The 21,947-nt window shown below is 35.6% G+C and overlaps 1 protein-coding gene, 1 non-coding gene and 1 pseudogene across 5 annotated transcripts in view; 1 reads left to right on the top strand and 2 right to left on the bottom strand.

Moving 5' to 3' along the window:
- Nucleotides 1–21,947, top strand: part of INTU (inturned planar cell polarity protein) — a 79,834-nt gene that overhangs the window by 31,932 nt on the left and 25,955 nt on the right. For all 4 annotated transcript variants that reach the window (XM_044224015.1, XM_044224014.1, XM_044224013.1 and 1 more), the window contains exons 4-7: nt 4,531–4,734; nt 9,406–9,524; nt 13,466–13,555; nt 20,048–20,125. In XM_044224015.1, coding sequence (XP_044079950.1) covers nt 4,531–4,734; nt 9,406–9,524; nt 13,466–13,555; nt 20,048–20,125 — 491 coding nt within the window. The remainder of the gene's footprint in view (nt 1–4,530; nt 4,735–9,405; nt 9,525–13,465; nt 13,556–20,047; nt 20,126–21,947) is intronic.
- LOC122890587 lies at nt 12,411–12,527 on the bottom strand (annotated as a pseudogene).
- Nucleotides 19,632–19,771, bottom strand: LOC122890668. Its single transcript, XR_006381119.1, has one exon. It is a non-coding gene; the product is annotated as a U4 spliceosomal RNA (small nuclear RNA).

The following is a 21,947-nucleotide window of genomic DNA, read 5'->3' as shown; positions in this document are numbered from 1 at the left end:
TGTAAAACATTAGTCCTGGACTCTTATCTCTCAAGTATTTCTTAGGCCCCAAAGAGGGGGGAAAGTCTTTTTAAAGGAGATGATGGTTGGGTGGAATGTTTTAACTTTTATTATCTCCTTGTTAAACAAAAGTGATATATAAACCATGGAAAAATTAGGAAATAGACTGGCAAAATTTTTTTTTAAATGTAAATCTTCTCTATTCTCAGAACCCAGAAGTATCATCTGTGTGGATATTTTAAAGTGGAGGACTGACTGATCAGATTTGCATTTTAGGAATATTTCATTCTGAATAGGCCTGGAGGTTGGAAAACCAGGTGATTGGCTTCACAGCAGTCCAGAAGAGAGCTGATAAAAGCCTATGGATATGGAGGAAGGAATAGATTAGATTCAAGATAATGTGAAGCATACGATAGTGCTTTCTGTGGGATAAAGAGAAGTCTAACATGCCTTTCAGGTTTCATCTTGAGTGAGATTGCCTTAAACAGAAGAGGATCAAGGAGAGAGAATTTGCTAAGTCAGATATACTCCTGTTCTTCAGAATTGTGACTGAGGAATATTCAAAGCATCTGCCAGAAAAAGGAGAAAGGATCAGATGGGCAGATAGCAGTGCAGATGTTGTGAGAGAGATCCCATGAGGGCTGTGAGCAGAGGTGAGAGACTGGTCGGCTCTTGGAGCTGCTTCAGATTCTGACAACCTCCCTGGTTCCCGTCTGTGGAGAGGATGGCTTGGTAGCTAAAAGAAAGAAAGAATTTGCTTGTTTGTTTGACAGAGGCTGAAGAGACATTGCTTGTTAAGTGGAGGGGTTGAAGAGGGAAGTAGAGAAAGGACAATTAAACAAGATTTTGGCAATGATGAATTATGGCGAGCATGTCTTCTGACCCAAGGAAAGGTACATCATCTCCTGAACTGGAAGGAAAAGAAGAAAGGATGAGCAAATTGCACATCACACACACACACACACACACACACACACACACACACACACACGCACACATTTTGAGAGAGACAGGCAATGAGGAATGATGAAACATGTCACAGGTTAATGTTCATGGAGGAACAGAAAACCCTTTAATAAGAGGTTTCATGTAAACTATTTTATATTAGATGGTTTTTTTCCCCCTCAGATTTTATTTATTTATTCATTTAGAGATGACAAGCTAGGGGAGGGGCAGAGGGAGAGAGAGACTCCATGCACTAAGCACGGAGCCCGATGTGGGACTCCATCCTATGATCCTTGAACCTTGAACCAAAACCAAGAGTCAGACACTCAACCGACTGAACTAACCAGGTTTTCCCTCCTAGATGTTTCTTAATAAAAGTTTTCTATAAAATATATCTTCAGTATTTATGTATATTGACCCCTTTTTTAAAAAAGCACATAACTCTTAATTTAGTTATTTGTCTCATCCATTATTTTATCAAGGCAACCAGATATCCTGAAATTTAAAGCTACTTAACATGTAAGCTTTTCAAAATGTCTTGCTAAAGTATAATTATCTTTGCGTAATGGAGCTAACTTTACTTAAATCAGAAGAATGGTGGCTAAAATAGTCCTTAAAAGAATTTTAATGGATGGTTCTGTGGTGTGTATATTTGAGTTTTTGACATGGTGAGGGGAAAATGCCCTTACACCACAGAAAAGAAGTGCAGTTGTCTGCCAAGTATAACATTAGTTAGTTTTCAAGTATGTCATTTTTCACTAAGCATAACAAACTAGTCTTAAATTTTAGGTTGTTTTTGCTGCCTAAAGGAAAATTAGTGAGCTTTTATTTTGAGTTTACCACCTCATTTCCTTTTGTCATTTTTGGTGAGTCACAGCCAGTCTCTTAACCTCTCTACCCACAAGAGTCTCAACCGGAAAAGATGCTCTCCCTGTTCTGAGGCACATTTCTTTCTCCGAAGACCACCTTTCTCCTTGTTCACCACTGGTATGCGCTACTCTCACAGACACTCCAACAAACCCAGCCAGCCTGTCTCTGTGACATCTGCTTCCCTAGGATGCTACTCATCTCGTGCTCCCTGTGGTCATATTTCTCCCTCCATTCATATATATTGCTCCTCACCAAAGCCCAAGCCTGGGGACAATCTCAGAGCTCCCATCTCACCTGTAAAAAGCTCTGGGTTCAGGATTTCCCCAAATTCTCAGATCTCTCACATTTTCAACACCACCACCAAGGAACACCACCCATATATTTTCTTCTGGAAACTCTTAAATTCTCATTCTTAGATAAAAGAATTTTATCTTTTATTTATTTTTTATTTATCTTTGATTTATCTGATCTCAACCACCAAGCCATTCACTTCATAAGGTCATTCTTCAAGGATTTTGTATGTTTTTGCTTATATTTGTATTTCTATTTATATATACATATTTTGAACGTTGCCCTGTAGAACAGATGCAACTCTCAGAACATAGTCCTTTAGGCCACCTAATGCTTACCTGTTGCTTGTTTGGGTCAACACCTCACACCAAGAAATTCTTTTTCACATTCTTCTAAGACCGTTTCTAAAACAGTGTCTCTTCAGCAGTCTCTCACCTTAATCTTATATTAAGTTTCATCAGAACTTGCTTGATTTTTCCCATATAGGATCTCTAATTTTTTATATTTTTGTTGAGTTTGCTTATTATTTCCCCCTAAATACACTAATTTTCTATCCAGTCTTTTTTGATACAGTGTTGTAATATTAAGGACCCATTTTTCAATAGGTTTATAGCAAATATTAAAAATTTAGTAAAGGTTGGCTTTTCCATTTGGAATATTACATGTTTTGTAATATGTAACAATATGTAATATGTAAACATGTAATGTAAACAATATGTAATATGTAAACATGATCATTAGGCCTCAGGAAAATTTTATGAAGAATTTCTCCCCTCCTACTTTCTATATAGATTACTGCTGATCTTGACCTAGTTTATCTTTCTCTGAATATATACATATTAATGAGTTTAAACCTCATGTCTCTTTTCTATTTGTTAATAAAATAAATCTGAGACTTATTTTATAAAAGATGTTTAACTTAATTCACTTTAGGTAGACAAAGATAATTTAGTGCCCTTGAGATGCCACAGATAGCTACAGATAAGCAAAATTGAACACAACCGTAAATAGTCCCTCCTTGTTGACAGAAAAGGATATTTAGATATTTGTCTTTTGGAAGGTTTTATTCATCAGGGCAGATTTATTTTATAGTATAACAGTTGGATGGTCTAGTGGGATTATGAATGAATTTTTTTTTAAAAATAATATGCTTACTTTTTAAATAAGAGAGGGGCTTCCCACCCCCCTCTCTCTGCCTGCCTCTCTGCATACTTGTGATCTCTGTCTGTCAAATAAATAAAATCTTTAAAAATAAAATTTAATCTAATTTTAAAGGAGTCACTGTGTTTAAATTTGGAACTCTACGGATTATTATAGTTAGTGTATCCTATTTTACTTCTCTGTATTCTGATAAGATTTTAAACATTAGGAATACTTGGTGGTTATATAGCTTATGATGATGTTTTTACTACAACAAATTAGCTATATCTAGTGAAAACTTCTTTTAGTCAAGATACACACTGGTGCTTCTTTAAAATGAACAAGTTATCTTTGGCCACTGGCATCTAGACACGTATCTCCTTTTCAAATAAAAATAATTGAGAAGTGGAAGCTAGCTTTCAACAATTGGAGAATGGTCACATTCTGTATTCTTACCAATCTTGTCTGACATCAGGCCGTGAAAATAAAACTATCTTGATAAAACTTATAATCTTCTCATGGTCCCAGATCTAGCATGTTGATAGTTTTTTCTCTTCTTGGTCTTTATTTTAAAGGACCAGAAAGAATATCTGAGAGAAAAATATTTGAAAATCGCCCCACTTGAAAGGACAGCTAACCTGATTATATGCAGTTCCTTTTAATCCTGTATTTCTTCTTTTTTCTTTCCCCAGATGAGCTATTAGCATTCATAATACTTTGTTCCTCTTTTTGAATTATGACATTGTATGAAGTTTTGTTTTTCTATTGTATTTCTTTGTTATCGGTATCTTAGAATACAGTGATTAAATTTAAATAAATAAATTTTTGTACAGAGAATTAAAAATTCTTACTCAATAAATACATGTAATAATATGTACAAAAACTAGGCTAGGAGCTGGAGATACAAAAGTAAGCAGATTACATAGTCCTTGGGGTGCCTGGGTGACTCAGTCATTAAGCCTCCGCCTTCCTCTCCATTTGTGATCTGGATCCCCGCTCAGCGGGAAGCCTGCTTCTCCCTCTGGGGGCTTGTGTTCCTTCTCTCACTGTCTCTCTCTCTGTCTGTCAAATAAATAAATAAAATTTTAACCAAAAAAAAAAGAAGAAGAAGAAGAAAGAAAAAGAAAATAAAGAATACATAGTCCTTGACATCAAAGAGCTCATATTCTAGGATGATTTTTAGATATACTCTGTGTACCTAAGTGTCTATACAATTACAGACCCTTCTTTGTGAAAACTGCAACTGACTTTTCCCGGTTGAAAAATCAACTTGTTTCGTTAAAGGTAAAACTGACCTTTGAAAACGCATATGCTGTGAAGAAGGAAACAACCCAACCAAGACAGAAAAATGCACAGTCGAACACAAATGATTTAGTCAAACTTCTGTGGGGAGAGGAGGTTGAAAGTATCCAGCAAAATATCCTAAACACTCCTCACATCGTTATGTATCTCACTCTGCAGCTTGACTCGGAAACATCAAAGGAGGAGGTGAGTGCTTTCTCAAACGTGCAAAGGAAAAGAATAAGGTCCTTTTATAGTCTTTCAAGTGAATGACCAGCACTTTTTTTCAGTCATTCTGTGTCTTTAGGGTTGTGGTATGTCTCTTACACATAGCAGTCTTCTAACTGATAAGCTTAATGAATCCCTTTATACAGATTATTGAAATATTTGAATTTTTTTCTATCTTCTTTAAAGATTTCTATTTTAACTACCTTTTCCATAGTATTTTTCTTACCTGTCATTGCTTGCTATATACTCTATTTTATGTGATTGCTTTTAAAATTTTATCACATTTGGCTTAGCAGATTCTGTAACGCTGCTTTAATTCTTTTTCAAAATAATTCAAGGCCCTTAGTATACCTTAATTCAGATTATCCCCTCTTCACATACATGCAATTTTCCTGAGTATTTTAGTGCTATCATTTTTAAAAAATATTTATTTATTTATTTTAGAGAGAGAGAGAGAGCACACGTGCATGTACACAAGTAGGGGATAGGGGCAAAGGGAAAGGGAGAGAGAGAATCTTAAGCAGGCTTCACGCACAGTGTGGAGCCTAATGTGGGGCTCAGGTCTCACGACCCTGAGATCATGACCTGAACCTAAATCAAGAGATGTTTAACCAACTGAGCCACCCAGGTGCCCTGTGCTGTCATGTTTTTAATTCCAGAAATTGGACATAATTATGCTAGTTCTACTACTATTAATTATTATTACATTTTATATATTATAAAACATGTAATACATTATAAAAATCACTTTTTGCATTATGCTCCATACAAATGAATTTTTAAATTTGCATATATTCTAACCATTTTCTTTACTCACTATTCTTTCTTACATCTCAGACGGTCCTTACTTGATCATTTTTCTTCTTCGTAAGACATATATTTTAGGCATTTCTTTATAGTGAAAGTCTCTTGATGGTAAATTGTTTTTGTTATTTCACTGATGGTGTTTTTTTCACCTCTTCTTGAAAGGTGCTTTATAATTCTACATAGTATTAGTCAGAATAGGCCAGGCCTATTCTGTAACAGCCCTGATGTCTCAGTGGCTTAACATAATAGAAGTTCATTTCTCATTTCAATATAAATATTCCCGGTCATGTAGCCTAGTGGTTGGAGCCCTTCATCTAATGGTTCCATGATTCCCAAAGGCTTTGGAGTCCTCTATTGGGTTATTTGCATCTCCTCCACCAATGAGAGAAGAGAGAAAGCATCTAATATCCCATGAGACAGTTCAGAGTTCTAACTTAAAAGTTAAGGAGGGCACATATTGCATGGAGCACTTGGTGTGGTGCATAAACAATCTTGGAACACTGAAAAACAAAATAAAATTACAAATAAAAAAAAGAACTTACATTCAAGTAAAATAAACAGTATATCAAATGGTTTAAAAAAAAAAAAAAAGTTCTAACATCACTTCTGCCCATGTTCCAGTGCCTCAACTAGTTATATGGTCTCTCCCAATTCAAGGAGGTAAGAAAACACAGTTTTCCTGTGTGGCGAGGGAGAAGATGAAGTCAACGCATGGTATTGCTTATGTCATTATGGTAGAAAGTTAATTTCTCTAATCTGTTTGAAGATAGTATTCCTGGGGCGCCTGGGTGGCTCAGTCGTTAGGCGGCTGCCTTGGGCTGGGTCATGATTCCAGGGTTCTGGGATCAAGCCCCGCATCGGGCTGTCTGCTAGGCAGGAAGCCTGTTTCTCCCTCTCCCACTCCCCCTGCTTGTGTTCCCTCTCTCACTGTGTCTCTCTCTGTCAAATAAATAAAATCTTAAAAAAAAAAAGAAGATAGTATTCCTTTGTCTTCTGATTTCAGTAATTGCTGATAAGTCTACTGTCAGCCATTCCTCTGTAAGGAATCTTTTATTTATTTTTTTGTTTAATTTCTTTCTTCTGCTATGTCCAAACTGTTTTTAATCTCCCTCTTATGTTTTCTATTTAAACAATCATTTTTATTTTCAGGATTTCCTGAAAAATCTTTAGTCTGCATTTCAAATCTGTCGTGATACTCCTGGAAGTCTCTTGCTGCTTGCTTGTCTTTGTGATTCTATACTTCATTTCTCCAAGTATTTCATATGTATTCTGTGTTCTCTATTCTGTATCTGCCCATTCCATCATCTCTGACTCCTAACTGACTTGTGGTAGTTTGCCTTCTTGTGCCCTTAGTGATCACTGACTAGGCTTACTACTTGATTTTACCTCCGGAAGTCCTGTGGTTAGAAGGTAGTGATGCCTTCCTCCAGAGAGAATTTGCTTCTGCTTCTTCCACTCACCTAAGGTACTCAGACTTTCTCAAGAGTCCAGGTTTAACACAGTGGTCCTAGGTTCATCTTACCTACCTAGCCATTAGGAAAATACTCTGTACTGATTGACATTCTTGTAGGCATCAGCCCTCTGTCCCTCTGCCCACCACTCACCACTGCCCGCTAAGGCCCTCTTGCTTTGTAGTTCTGAGGAAGGGGATTGAAAGGGTATGGAGAAGACGTCCTTAGAAAACCTCTCCATTTCTTACATATCCAGCAGTTCAGCAAGTTATGTTCTAGCCATAGTTCCATAGTGCTTAAAGCAGAAGCGCCATCTAAAAGTTGTTACCTAATTTACATTTCTTTGCTGATGAAATCCTTGCAGGCCTATTCTGACTGCCAAAGCCATTTTCTCCAAGGGGTGCATTTCTTTGTGTTGCATCTTTGATATCAAAATTTAGTCAATAATTGAAATGGAAAAGAAGGGATTTTTTACTTCTATGTATTTTTTGTAATTTTCTGTGTTCTAAAAACACAAGAGACCTAAGGTTGATTATTCTGATTTCTTGCATATATTTATTTTATACCTTAAAGCAAATGAGAAAATTAACTGTTTGTTATATAAAACGTACAACAAAATTCTGGGATGGTAGCACCCTGAAACTTTCTAGGTCATCTTGGAGTAGAATACCACCGAAGCCTTTTGTCATCTTTGCCTTTCTTTCCATGGGAAAATGTGTAGATGTTTCTCAAATGAACAGGTTTCTGTCTATTGAGAGCCCTATATCAATATTGTAATTAGAAGAGGCTTTTTATTCTTACTGAACAGAGTGGAAGCTGCTGCAAATGCATGCTACTAACAAGTGCCTAAAAATACAGCTAATTAAATTGGTTAGGAACTGTAGAGTTTGCCAGGTCCTTAATACTGAGGCTTTCTGGGCTGGTTGCTACAGGGGTTAGAAAAAAGAGACTTTCTCAAATGGCCTGTTTGACTGGTCTTACTTTACAATAAAATGTCATAGGGTGTTTTGTTTTCATGTGAGTTACATATTTAATAAAACCTTGTCTTCTTCAACTTACAAGATTTAGAAATATCAAAAATCCAGTCAAAGACTGTAAGGTTATTTGTTTAAAGTGGTGTTTGATATTTGGCTAAATGCAATGTGTATTTACTAGTCAAGGTTTAAATTTATTAAGTAAGCATTAACAGAAGATCTTAACTGATATTTGGCTTAATTTCTAAAGATAAAATTTTTATAGCTTTTTATCCTAGAAATATTGTAAGAAAATTTGAGTGTTAGGCAGAGTGTATTTGGCCAACATCTTCTATAGCAATTTGCATATACTGAATGTGCTTAGTAATATTAAAAAAGATGTGTCCAGTTTATCATTTTTTATATTTATCCTAATGTAAAAATTGACAAGACATGGACACTAAGTCACATAATTATTTATTGTAAAGAGGGACCAAAACAAGATATAGGACACTCTTTAGAGAACTGAAGAAAGATGTATTTTAGGAGTTTGGGCTTTCAATAGTTACTGTATGAATATTTAGGGATGTTAAATATTAAATAGCGTAACTGGGAGCTACTCCGAATTCTCTATGGTTTCTATCTAGAAATTTTTATTTTGCCAGCTTTTAGTTTGCCTTGTGAGAAAAATAACATGTTGCTTTAAGTCACAACAAAAAAAGTGAGATACAGAATGATTCATCCCTTTGTGTAAAAGTTCTAGCCCAAAGCACATCCTGATTTTGAAATTTATTTTATTTTGTAAAACTGTTTCCTGGGAATATGCTCTTCTTGAAAATAAAAAAATATTAAGCATTTTGTGAATTATCATATAGATCTAGATTTTTCTATGATTTAAAATGTGGTTTCCTTTAAAGTTTGAATTCAGATTAACTTGTGGTGGGAAAACCCTCTTAAATTTAGGACAGATAAGATAGTATAGCATCATAAATACTGTTTTCTATCTGCACTACTATAATTTTGTATTCTTTGTAAATTTAATTGCAGTATTGTCTCAGGTTAAAATAAAGATTTAATGATGATTTCACCAAAGATGACGAAGGTTATCTATTAAATGTCAGTAATGAAAGTAATTAAACAGTGAAATTAATTATAATCATTCTAACTAATCAGTGTCCTACTCAGTGTATATTTTGATATTATGACCAGTTTTGACAGTCTGTAACTTACTTTCAAATGTAGTGTTTTAAATGCTAGGTAATGTGTTAAAATTCCAGACATACTTCCCTCCTTGTGTTTGTTTGAATAATGCTTCCTTTGAAGCTGAAAAGATTGATTTTTTGTTCTTTTCTTAATAGTGAATTCTGAACTTTCCATGACCAAAATAATGGTTGGAAAATATGAGAGGCTGATCATTTCTATTTCTTTTCATCTAACAGCAAGAAATTCTTTATCATTGTCCAGTATCTGATGCATCTCAGAAACTTAAAAGTGTGAGAGGGATATTTCTCACACTCTGTGACATGTTGGAAAATGTAACTGGGACACAAGTTACTAGGTAAGAATTGATTTCTATTTAGCTTTAACTCTGTTTTTTTTCAAGTGCTGTACCTTGGTTCTGACAATATAGTGATATAAGTATCTATTATACAAATATATTTGTATCTGTACTATAATCTATACAGCAGATATGATATCTGCAGGTATTTTGTTTCTCACCCAAATTATTTCTAACAGTCACCTATATAAAAGTATAGGTTCTCAATATAGCTATAAATCTGGGTGTTTTGGCACACTTTAAATCACAAAGGTGGACTAATGGACCTACATTTTAGATATATTTGAATTTATTTTTGTGTATGGTATAAGAAAATGGTCCAGTTTCATTCCTTTGCATGTAGCTGACCAGTTTTCCCAACACCACTTGTTGGAGAGATTGTCTTTTTCTTTTTGGATATTCTTTCCTGTTTGTTGAAGATTAATTGACCATATAGGTCTGAGTTCATTTCTGGGTTTTCTTTTCAGTTCCCCTGATCTATGTGTCTGTTTTTGTGCCAGTACCATACTGTCTTGATCACTATAGCTTTGTAGTATAGCTTGAAGTCCAGAATTATGATGGCTCCCACTTTGCCTTTTTTTTTTCAAGATTGCTCTGGCTATTTGGAGGTCTTTGTGGTTTCATACAATTTTAGGATTGGTTGTTCTAGCTTTGTGGTATTTTGATGCTGGTGATATTTTGGTAAGTATAGCATTAAATGTATAGATTGCTTTGGGTAGTATAGACTTTTTTTTTTTAAGATTTTATTTATTTATTTATTTATTTATTTTTCCAATTTATTTATTTTCAGAAAAACAGTATTCATTATTTTTTCACCACACCCAGTGCTCCATGCAAGCTGTGCCCTCTATAATACCCACCACCTGGTACCCCAACCTCCCACCCCCCCGCCACTTCAAACCCCTCAGATAAACAGAGATCACAAGTAGGCAGAGAGGCAAGCAAAGAGGTAGGGGGGAAGCAGGCTCTCCACCGAGCAGAGAGCCTGATGTGGGGCTCAATCCCAGGACCCTGAGATCATGGCCCGAGCCGAAGGCAGTGGCTCAACCCACGGAGCTACCCAGACACCCCTGGTATAGACATTTTTTTTTTTAAGATTTTTTATTTATTTATCAGATAGAGATCACAAGTAGGCAGAGAGGCAGGCAGAGAGAGGTGGGGGGGAAGCAGGCTCCCTGCTGAGCAGAGAGCCGGATGCGGGGCTCAATCCCAGGACACTGGGATCATGACCTGAGCTGAAGGCAGAGGCTTTAACCCACTGAGCCACCCAGATGCCCCCCTAGTATAGACATTTTAACACTATTTGTTCTTTCTATCCATGAGCATGGAATAAATCTTCCCATTTCTTGTGTCCTTCAATTTCTTTCATCAGTGCTCTATAGTTTTCAGAGTACAGGTCTTTTACCTCTTTGGTTGGGTTTGTTCCTAGGTATCTTACAGTTTTTGATATGATTGTAAATGGGATTGATTCTTTAATTTCTCCTGCTGCTGCTTCATTACTTGTGTAGAGAAAGGCAATAATTTGAAAAATAGATTTCTGTATGTTGATTTTGTTTCCTGGGACTTTGTATCCTGGGACTTTACTAGATTCGTGTATCAGTTATAGCAGGTTTTTGGTGGAGTTTTGGGGGTTTTCTAAACAGAGTATAATGTCATCTGCAAATAGTGAAAGTTTTACTTCTTCCTTGTCAATTTGCATGCCTTTTATTTCTTTTTGTTGTCTGATTGCTGAGGCTAGGATTTATTACTATGTTAAATAACCGTGGTGAAGGTGGACATCCCTGTTGTGTGCCAGACCATAAAGGAAAAGCTCCTTTTCCTCATTGAGAATGATATTAGCTATGGGTTTCTCATATATGGCCATTATTTTGTTGAAATATGTTCCCTCCAGGGCACCTGGGTGGCTCAGTGGGTTAAGCCGCTTCCTTCGGCTCGGGTCATGAGATTGGGGTCCTGGGATCAAGTCCCGCATCGGGCTCTCTGCTCAGCAGGGAGCCTGCTTCCTCCTCTCTCTCTCTCTCTGCCTGCCTCTCTGCCTACTTGTGATCTCTCTCTGTCAAATAAATAATAAAATCTTAAAAAATATATATATGTTCCCTCCAAACCTACTTTGTTGGGCGCCTGGGTGGCTCAGTCAGTTAGGCATCTGCCTTTCGCTCAGGTCACCATCCCAGGGTCCTGAGATCGAGCCCTATATCAGGCTACCTGCTCAGTGTGGAGTCTGCTTCTCCCTCTGCCCTTTGCCCCTGTTTGTGATCTCTCTTTCTCTCTTACTATCTCTCTTTCTCAAATAAGTAAATAAAATCTTTTAAAATAAATAAATAAAATAAACTTACTTTGTTGAGAATCTTTTCATGAGTGAATGTTGTATTTTGTCAAATACTTTTTCTGTATCTGTAATTGAAATGATATGGTTCTTATCCTTTTATCAATATGACTTATAATGTTGATTGATTTGCAAATATTGAACCCACCCTTGCAGCCCAGTAATAAATCCCACTTTAATCATGGGGAATGATCTTTTTAATATATTGTTGGATCTGGTTTGCCAGTTGTTTGTTGAGAATGTTTACATCCATGTTCATCAGGAATACTGGCCTGTATTTCTATTTTTTAGTGAAGTCTTTATTTTTGCAAAGACATGGGTGGAGCTAGTGAGTGTTATGCTAAGCAAAATAAGTCAGAAAGACAAATATACCAGGTGATTTCATTCATGTGAAATTTAAGGAAAAAAAAAACAGTTGAGCAAAGGGAGGATAAAAAGAGAGAGGGAGGCAAAGAAACCAATTCTTAACTGTAGAGAACAACTTCTGGTGTGGGGAGGAAGGTAGGTAGGGGAATGAGCTAAATAGGTGATGAGCACCCACCCGGTGTATGGAAGTGTTGAATCACTACAGTGTATATCTGATACTATTATTACACTGTGTGTTAAATAACTGGAATCTAAATAAAAATTTAACAACAATTTTACACTTGATCTTAGCCAAAAGACCGAGAAGCGATTATTAACAACAATTTTAAAAAACAGTATAGTAATGCCTGAAGAGGATGTTAGAAAGATGAAAAAATATCATGTCTCACAAATAGTATGCATTTGATTATAATAAAAATAATAATATCTACTGCAGTATAGAAGGTACATTAAATCCTAAGGACTCAGCAGACAGACTGATGTATGTATTCTAGTTTAAAGAAAAAAAAATCACTGAGTATATTTTCATTTTATTTTCTTTCTACTACCTACCCATACTCAGGATGGAATCATTATGCCCTCCATGTTTTCATAGTTCATTATATATCTCTTTTTAGGTCACATTTAGTTTTCCAACTAATTAAAGTATAGTAAACTGCATATATGTAAAATATACAATCTGATCAGTTTCAACAGAGGCATATAGACCCTGAAGCCATTACCACAATGAATATATACATTATTCTAAACATTTCTTTGAGAACACATTTAAATCTGACTTATATTTTGGTTACTTGCTTATGTACCTATGTCCTATATTGAATTATTATCTTGTGAGCTGGGACTATATCTTCCTATTTTTGTAATTTCTCTTAATAAATCATGTTTATAAATAGGCAGTGAGAAAAGATTTGTTAAATTTGCATACCAATGGGAGCTTTCTTCTGAAAAAAGTAGCATATAGTCATTTAATGTTAATTAAAGAATTTCACTACTTTTGGCTGTAAGAGGTCTACCTTCATTTGACCTAGAGCTTTTTTATAGGTTTTAAAAAAATATTTCAGAATATATTTTTTGTTGTTACATAATTATTTGCCCTTTGTGTGTGACAATTAGGTATATGCCAGAAATTTGCTCATTAAGCATACATTTCTTAAATCATACTATATGTAATCTTATATGAGTGACTGTTTATAATTTTATGACATTTAAAGATATTCTAACTTATTTTCACTCTACTTTTTCCTAGCTCATCCCTTCTTTTAAATGGGAAACAAATCCATGTGGCTTATTGGAAAGAATCTGACAAGTTGTTGTTAATTGGCCTGCCTGCTGAAAAGTAAGTTGAGATCTTTTTTTTTTTTTTTAACCTTAAAATCATTTCTGAAATACTGCTAACAAAGTCTGTTTCATTAAAATTATGACATTTTTGGCAAAAGCAAAGTCTTTCAGTTTTACAGTTTAAAGATCTCTTGCACCACTACAATAGCTACCATGCTAATTTGGTATTTAAAAATACAGAAAAGGGGCACCTGGGTACCTGGGTTGCTCAGTTAGTTAAGCGTCCAACTCTTTTTTTTTTTAAGATTTTATTTATTTATTTGACAGACAGAGATCACAAGAGAGGGAGGAAGGGAAGCAGGCTCCCTGCTGAGCAGAGAGCCCGATGCAGGGCTTGATCCCAGGACCCTGAGCTCATGACCTGAGCCGAAGGCAGAGGCTTTAACCCACTGAGCCACCCAGGCACCCCTACCGTCCAACTCTTGATTTTGATTTTGGCTCAGGTCATGATCTCAGTATCTGGGATAGATCCATGTGTCATGCTCTACACTTAGCATGGAGCCTGCTTGAGATTCTCTATCTCTCCCTCTGCCCTTCCCCCTCTTGCTCTCTCTTTTTTCTCAAAATAAATAAATAATTACTTAATTGAAAACAAAACAGAAAAGTGCTGGAAACAATTTCTAGGGGCCCGGCTTTCAGTACACTTCCTTCTGGCCAATATGGAGTTGAGAGATGACCTTCTCTACTCAAACTTTTGACAAGATTGTAGTATGGATTTTATGTGTTTGCAGTTTTTTACTGTTGGAGATTTTGGAGAATTAAAGGTCAAGTAGAAAGGTGTTTGGTCCTGATGTTGAGTGCCCTTGACAAAATAGGGTTGACCCTTGGAGAACATGGGTTCAAATTGCGTTGATCCACTTATGCGTGGGTTTTTTTCAATAACTATATTGGAAATTTTTTGGAGATTTGTGACAATATGAAAAAATTTGCAGATAAACTGCATAGCATAGAAATATTGAAAAAATTGAGAAAAAGGTGTATCATGAATGCATAAAATATATGTAGATACTAGTCTGTCTCATCATCATTACCATAAAATATGCACAAGTCTATTATTAAAAGTTAAAATTTATCAAAACTCATACAAACACTTGAATGGAGCAATTCATTATTGAGAGAGATGTGAATAAAGTAAAGATGCAGTATTAAATCATAACTGCATAAAATTACTATAGTGCATACTGTACTACTGTAAGAATTTCATAGCCACCTCCAAATGCTGTTGCAGTGAGCTTGTGTTATGATTATCTGCTTAAAACTCCCTATGACACTAATCATCTCTGTGTGAACAGTTTGTCTTTCCAGTAAATTGTTTATTGGAGTAAAAAGTGATTTCTCACAGTTCTTGCATATTTTTCATTGTGTTTAGTGCAATACTGTAAGCCTTGAATAACTCCAGGAGACCCATATGAAGTGCTATTAGTAATGCTGGAAGTGCTCCCAAGAAAAAGTTTTCCCAAGGAAAGTTATGACATTACAAGAAAAAGTTGAATTGCTTGATATGTACTATATACATTGAGGTCTGCACCTGCGGTTGCCCGCCATTTCAAGATAAATAAATCCAGTGTACAGGCCATTGTAAAAAGGAAAAGGAAATTCATGAAGTTATTACTGCAGTTATGCCAGCAGGTGCAAAAACACTGCACTTTCTGTGAAATATCTTTTTATCATGTATTGAAAATCCGGCTTTAAGTAGGTATAGGATTACTGTAAGAAAGGCATACTTATAGACTCTAATATGATTTGAGAAAAAGCAGTTATTATATGACAACTTGAGGCAAAAAAAAAAAAAATGTGGCTCTAAAGCAAGAGATTTTAATGCCAGCAAAGGGTGGCTTGACAATTTTACAAGGAGGTTTAGCTTTAAAAATGTCAAGATAACAGGAGAAGCAGATTCTGCTAAGAGACAGCAGATGAGTTCCCAGATGCCATTAAGAAAATCAGTGAGGAGAAAGAATATCTGCCTCAAGGTTTTTAATACAGACAAAATTGCCCTATTCTGGGGGAGAAAAATATTGCATAGGACATTATTAAAGAAGAAAAGTGAGCACCAGGATTTAAGACAGGAAGGAATAGGCTAATTCTACCCTCTTATGCCAACACATTCGGGTTTATGATCAGGACTGCCCTTATCTATAAAGCTCATTAACCCCAAACCTTGAAGGAAAAAGACACACCAGATAATATTAGCTACCAGTCTTTTGGTTGTACCACAAGAAGTCTTGGACATTGAAAACCCTTTTTCTGGATTGGTTCCATTGATGCTTTGTCCCTAAAATCAGAAACTACTTTGCCTTTGAAAATTCTTTTGCTATTGGACAATGCCCCTGGCTACCCAGAACCCCATGAGTTCAACAGTGAAGATGTCAGTCTGCTTGCCCCCCAAAACAGCAATCTCTAATTCAGGCTCTAGGGCTTGTTACACATGGTACCCTATGGAAAGGATTGTCAATGCTGTAGAAGAGAACCCTGATAGAACATGGAAGTCTGGAAGTATTACACCACTGAGGATGCCATTGTTGTTATCGAAAAGGCCATTAAAGCCATCAAGCCAGAAACAATAAATTCCTGCTGAAGAAAATGGTATCCAGATGTTGTGCATGACTTCACAGGATTTATGACAGAGCCAATCAAGGAAATCGTGAAAGAGCCAATCAAGGAAGTCATGCCAAGTATTGGATATGGCAACAAGGTGGCAAGACGGGGGGCCTGCCAGAAAAAAACTGATACTAGATAATCTGGCAGAAGAATTCTGATTATTCAGGACTGCTTTGACTTCTTTTACAACATGGACCCTTCTATGATATGGGCACTGATAATAAAGCAAACAGTGGAAGAAAGTTTGATGCCATATAGGAATGTTTTTAGAGAAATGAAAAAAAGAAATTACCATATATTTCTGTAAAGTTAAACTGAGTGTGCCTGCCTCTCTTGCTTCCCCTTCTACCTCCACATCTTCTGCCTCTGCCACCCCTGAGACAGCAAGACCAACCTCTGCTCCTCCTCCTCAGCCTGCTCAACATGAAGATGATAGGGGTGAAGATCTTTATGATGACCCACTTCCACTGAATGAATAGTAGATAATCATCATGCCATGTAGCTAATAAACTTATCTGTTGTGTATGTGTGTGTCTTCATGTGAAAATCTGGTAATTGTACAGCAAGAGCTATGTCATCGTCATCATCCTCTAAGTATTGATTGTGTAGAACATCATATGCAGAATTCGTGTGTAAGGAAGGTGATAGTGTGTCCTTACCTAAATAAGGCAATTGATATTTAACATAAAATTAATAATGTGTTATTTTTCTATTTTATAACTTTCTTTCAAAAAAATTATACTGCCATACAGTATGCCTCTCCTTCTTGTAATAGGGGGAAACTGCATATCAGTATACCATCACAGGTAAGTGATTTAAGAAAAAAAGTAACAGTGTTTCCAGCACTGTATTACAAATATAATATGGCATGCCCTGAAAATATTTTAAATGCTTCATTCTCTAGTGTTATGGGTTAGGCTGCCATGAAGCTATGCTGTCAATTATATTAGGCTACCATAAAGAAATCATATTGCTGCTGCTTTGTTATGAATGCATGAATTGTTTGTAAATAAATATTTTATTTCTTTTTAGCATTATCTTTTCATTTTGGATGTTTAGTGTCAGTAACATGTGTAACATCTATAGTGTTTTGTATTATATAAGACAGTATTGTCACAGGTACTAACAAATAGATGGATCTATTTGTTGTATCATCTTGTAAACAGATGATACAAACTTATGGTATCAATTTCTCTTCTTATGGTTTTCTTAATAACATTTTATTTCCTCTAGCTTACTGTACTGTCAGAATACTGTATATAATACATGTAACATACAAAGTATGTGTTAAACAACTGTTTACTTTATCAGTAAGACTTTTAGTCAACAGTAGGCTATTAGTATTTAAGTTTTGGGGGAGTTAAAAAGTTGTACTTGAATTTTCAACTGCCTGGAGTATTGGGACCCCTAGCCCCTGCATTGTTTAAGGGTCAACTGTAAGAAATATTTAACTTTAAAGTGATGTCTCTAATGGTATGTCTTATATTATTGTTTTCTCCTTCTTAATTTTTTGCAAGTATTTTTAAATATATCTTATTTTTATAGTTGGAGGTAAGAGTTGGGTTGACATTTATAATGAGCACACTGTGAACCCAGGGACTGCATTAGGTACTTTACATTCATTAATCTCATTTAATCTTCAAAATCAGCTCCAGATGTACTTCGTGATCTCTGGCCCCATTTTATAAATGAGGAAAGTAAAACCAAGAGAAGATTAAATAACTTGCCAAAGGTCACATAACTGGCAAAAAGCAGAATTGCAAATTGAAGGAGAGTCTTTCTGAATTCTTTCTACCACATTGTCATTACTTTCTACCCTGATGTCATTAGACATTAAAAGCTGTGGGAAAATGGGATAGGAATATGGACAACAGCCTCAAGGAGAGTATAAGTTAACTAATGTTAGATGAGTCTTACGTCCCTGTTCAGTGATTTTTTTTAAAAATTTGTAATTTACATCCTTCCCCACTTTAAAAAAAATTGGACAACTTCTGTTAAACTATAAGTGCATTTTAGTTTTAACTTATGGTCCACAGAATCATACATTGTCTACCAAATACTAATCAAATATCAAAATAAATAATAAAGTATATGAGTGACACAACTTTAGAGAATACCAGTTTAGATAACTTTTCTTTTGGTGTTGCTTTTAAGCTTCCCAAGGAAGAAAAAAGTTTTATAAAAATGCATTATCCAGAGGCACCTGGGTGGCTCAGTCATTAAGTGTCTGCCTTCAGCTCAGGTCATGATCCCAGGGTCCTGGGATCGAGCTTCGCATCGGACTCTCTGCTACTCCCCCTGCTTGTGTTCCCTTTCTCACTGTCTCTCTCTTTCTGTCAAATAAATAAATAAGATCTTTTTTAAAAAATGCATTATACAGGGGTGCCTGGGTGGCTCAGTGGGTTAAAGCCTCTGCCTTCGGCTCGGGTCATGATCCCAGGGTCCTGGGTTCGAGCCCCGCATCGGGCTCTCTGCTCAGCGGGGAGCCTGCTTCCTCCTCTCTCTCTGCCTGCCTCTCTGCCTGCTTGTAATCTCTGCCTGTCAAATAAATAAATAAAATCTTAAAAAAAATGCATTATACAGCCAATCTGAACATGAATATGACTATTCTCTATTATTGATAATTTTGTTAACCAGATTTCTTTCATTATATAGCAGTGCATTCGTTATCTATTCTTAGATAACAAATTATTAAAAACTTGGGGACTTAAAACAGTAGACATTATTATCTCATAGGTGTTGTTGTGAGTCAAGAATTCATGAGCAACTTAACTGGGTGATTCTGGCTCTGGATCTGTCTTAATGTTTCAGTCAAAATGTTGGTCAAGGATACAGTTATCTGAAGGCTGAACTAGAGCTAGAGCATCTGCTTCCAACATGACTTACACACCTGGCCATTGTCAGGAGGCCTTAATTCCTTGACACAAGGATCTCTTCCTAGAGCTGCTTGAGTGAAGTTCTCACAGCACATCAGCTGACTTCCCCCAAAGCAAGTGATAGAGAGATGGGTTTCTTCAAAATAGAGAAAACGGGGAAGTTGACTTAGTCTTAGAAATGATGCGGTCATTTCCCCCATTTACTATTTGTTAGAAGTGAGTTAAATAAGTTCAGCCCACACTCAGGGGGAGGGAAATTAAGTTCTACCTCTTGAGGGGAAGAGTGCTGAATTGTGGACATGTTTTTATACCACAAACAGGAACTCCAAAGGAGGCTGCAATGAAAAATAGCAAAACATTTGTATTTTAAAGGTGTCTAATTTCAGCAGAAAGAGATATGATTATCATGAATGCGTGGCTAAAAAATTTTTTTTAATTTTATTCTTTCTATTCTCATCTTTATTATTATTTTTTTTCCTTCTATTGCCTTTGGGCTTTGTTCTTTTTCTAGCTCCTTTGGGGTAAGGTTTGGTTGTTTATTTGATACATTTCAAAATTTATTGAGGTAGGCCTGTATTTCTATAAACTTCCCTCTTTGAACAGCTTTTGCTGCATCCCCAAGATTTAGACTGTTGTGTTTCATTTTCATTTTCATTTGTCTCCTGTGTTTCCTGTATACTTCAATTAGCAATAATCGCGCCTCGGATAAACCTCATTGGCTACGATACTGCCACAAACATTTAACGTGAGTGATAATGGTTCTGTGACATATACTAGGAAACTAAACCCTAAAAAGGCTTAAATACTTTTTCTATAGGTGGTGATATCAAAATCCCTACTAGACCCATGCTCGAATTTCAAATCTAGACAGTGGAGTCTTTAATGAACAACCAGGTATACTAGCATTTAACCTACAGACTTCTCACATTCTTTTCATGTAAAATGTAAAGATGTTCTGCTTCTCTTAAATATGTATCATTTGGTTATGTTATAAATGCATTTTTGCTTTTTTTTAGAGTTCCTCTTCCACAGCTGAGGAATATGATAGAAGATGTTGTCCAAACCTTAAAATTTATGTATGGTTCTTTAGATAGGTAAGTACTTCAGTGAATTGAATCTCAAGTTTTTGTTTATTTGTTAAAAAAAAAAAAAAAACTTTTAGTCACAGAGAATAAACTGATGGTTACCAGAGGGGTGGTAGGTGAGGGGATAGGGGAAATGAGTGATGGGGATCAAGGAGTGTACTTGACATGATAAGCGCTGGGTGATATATGGAATTGTTGAATCACTGTGTTGTACACCTGAAACTAACATAACACTGTATGCTAACTATACTGGAATTAAAAGTTAATAAGAAAATATTAAAAAAAATATATCAATGCTTATAAACATGAATCTCAAGTTTTAAGTATATAATTCTAAATCTCTTTTGCACTTAATACTTTTCCTTGATTGACAAGTTAGTTATTTGTTTTTTTTCTTATTCCTCTGATTTTTTTCCTTCTTTAATTAGTGGCTTTATTTTATAGTTCTAGGCAGTTTTTCACTTGATCCGTTGCTTTTTCTTTTTTGGTCTTATGTTAGTTCAGTGAAATAATGTGAAATAGTGATAAAACCACAATTATATTCTGATTTGATATATTTCTATAGTAGCAAATGTAAGAGCATTTCAAAACAGATACAGAAAAGAGTAAGAAGGTTTTAAATAAGTTGTTTGTGTTTTTCTCTGGTTTTATAAGAGCATTGTCAAATTTACTATCCTAAAATTTGATACTTCTTACTTAAAAAATTTTTAGTAAAAAAATGCACCTGATAATAAATAAATGACACAGTAAAAAAGGTATTGGCTAGTTTCATGTGAATTATTTCATACATTTCCTGTACAGTATGAATATAGTCTACATACTCTTTTTTTTAATATATGTGGGCTCATATTATGCATATTTTCCTGCTTCTTGCTTTTTTAACCATACAGTAAAATATGATACATCTTTCTTGATCTGAAGGAGGCAATTTGAGGTAACTTCGGCATTTGAACCCATAAAATTATGGATAAAAAATAGATTTTTTTCTGTTTGTGGGATTTTTCTAAGTCCCAGTACTTCAGAAGGCTAAAATGATACCTTTGCTTTCAAAGCCTTAAGAAAATATCAATATAAAAATCCAGAAACAGTTTATATGTTTTCCCAAAGCATAGTGGTGTCAGCTCTCTGTCCTTTCTATTGTGGATCTTTGTTGTCACTGTTCTCAAAGCAGCCTTGAAAGGATTTTCTGTGGCTGTGTCATCAGTATTTTCTAGTTTGTAGAGTTCTCCTCCAAGAGCCTCTGAAGAGACAAATCCTCTCAAACCCAATTACTAATTAGCATTTCCCTAACGTGTGAACTATGAAAGGCAAGGCAACCACAAACAGTGCTTTTACCTTCAGTTAAATAAGGAAATTTTTAATCAATAAAGAGTAAAGATATGGTTGTAAACCACCTCCTTAAATTCACACTGGGTGAGCAAACCTTGCTTTGTTTTGCCTTAATTAAAGCTTTATATTTTTATAAAACCAGAGATAATTAAAAATTAAATTTCTGGGGACGCCTGGGTGGCTCAGTTGGTTAAGCAGCTGCCTTCGGCTCAGGTCATGATCCCAGGGTCCTGGGATCGAGTCCCACATAGGGCTCCTTGCTAGGCAGGGAGCCTGCTTCTTCCTCTGCCTCTGCCTGCCTGTCTGCCTGTGCTCACTTACTCTCTCTCTCTCTGACAAATAAATAAAATCTTTAAAAAAAAAAATTAAATTTCTGCAATGAATTCCATACTTTAAGACAATTAGTCAGGATTGTTCTGCAAGTTGCAGTGGACTAGGTTAGAGGCAGGGGACACTTAATTTCTGTGAATTTCATTTTGAAATTTAGCTTCCATTTACTTGG

The sequence above is a fragment of the Neovison vison genome, chromosome 11 (assembly GCF_020171115.1).
Source record: "Neovison vison isolate M4711 chromosome 11, ASM_NN_V1, whole genome shotgun sequence".
In the NCBI taxonomy this organism is placed as follows: Eukaryota; Metazoa; Chordata; class Mammalia; order Carnivora; family Mustelidae; genus Neogale; species Neogale vison.
Note: the sequence above shows the minus strand (reverse complement) of the source record. Positions and strands in the feature narration are given on the sequence as shown.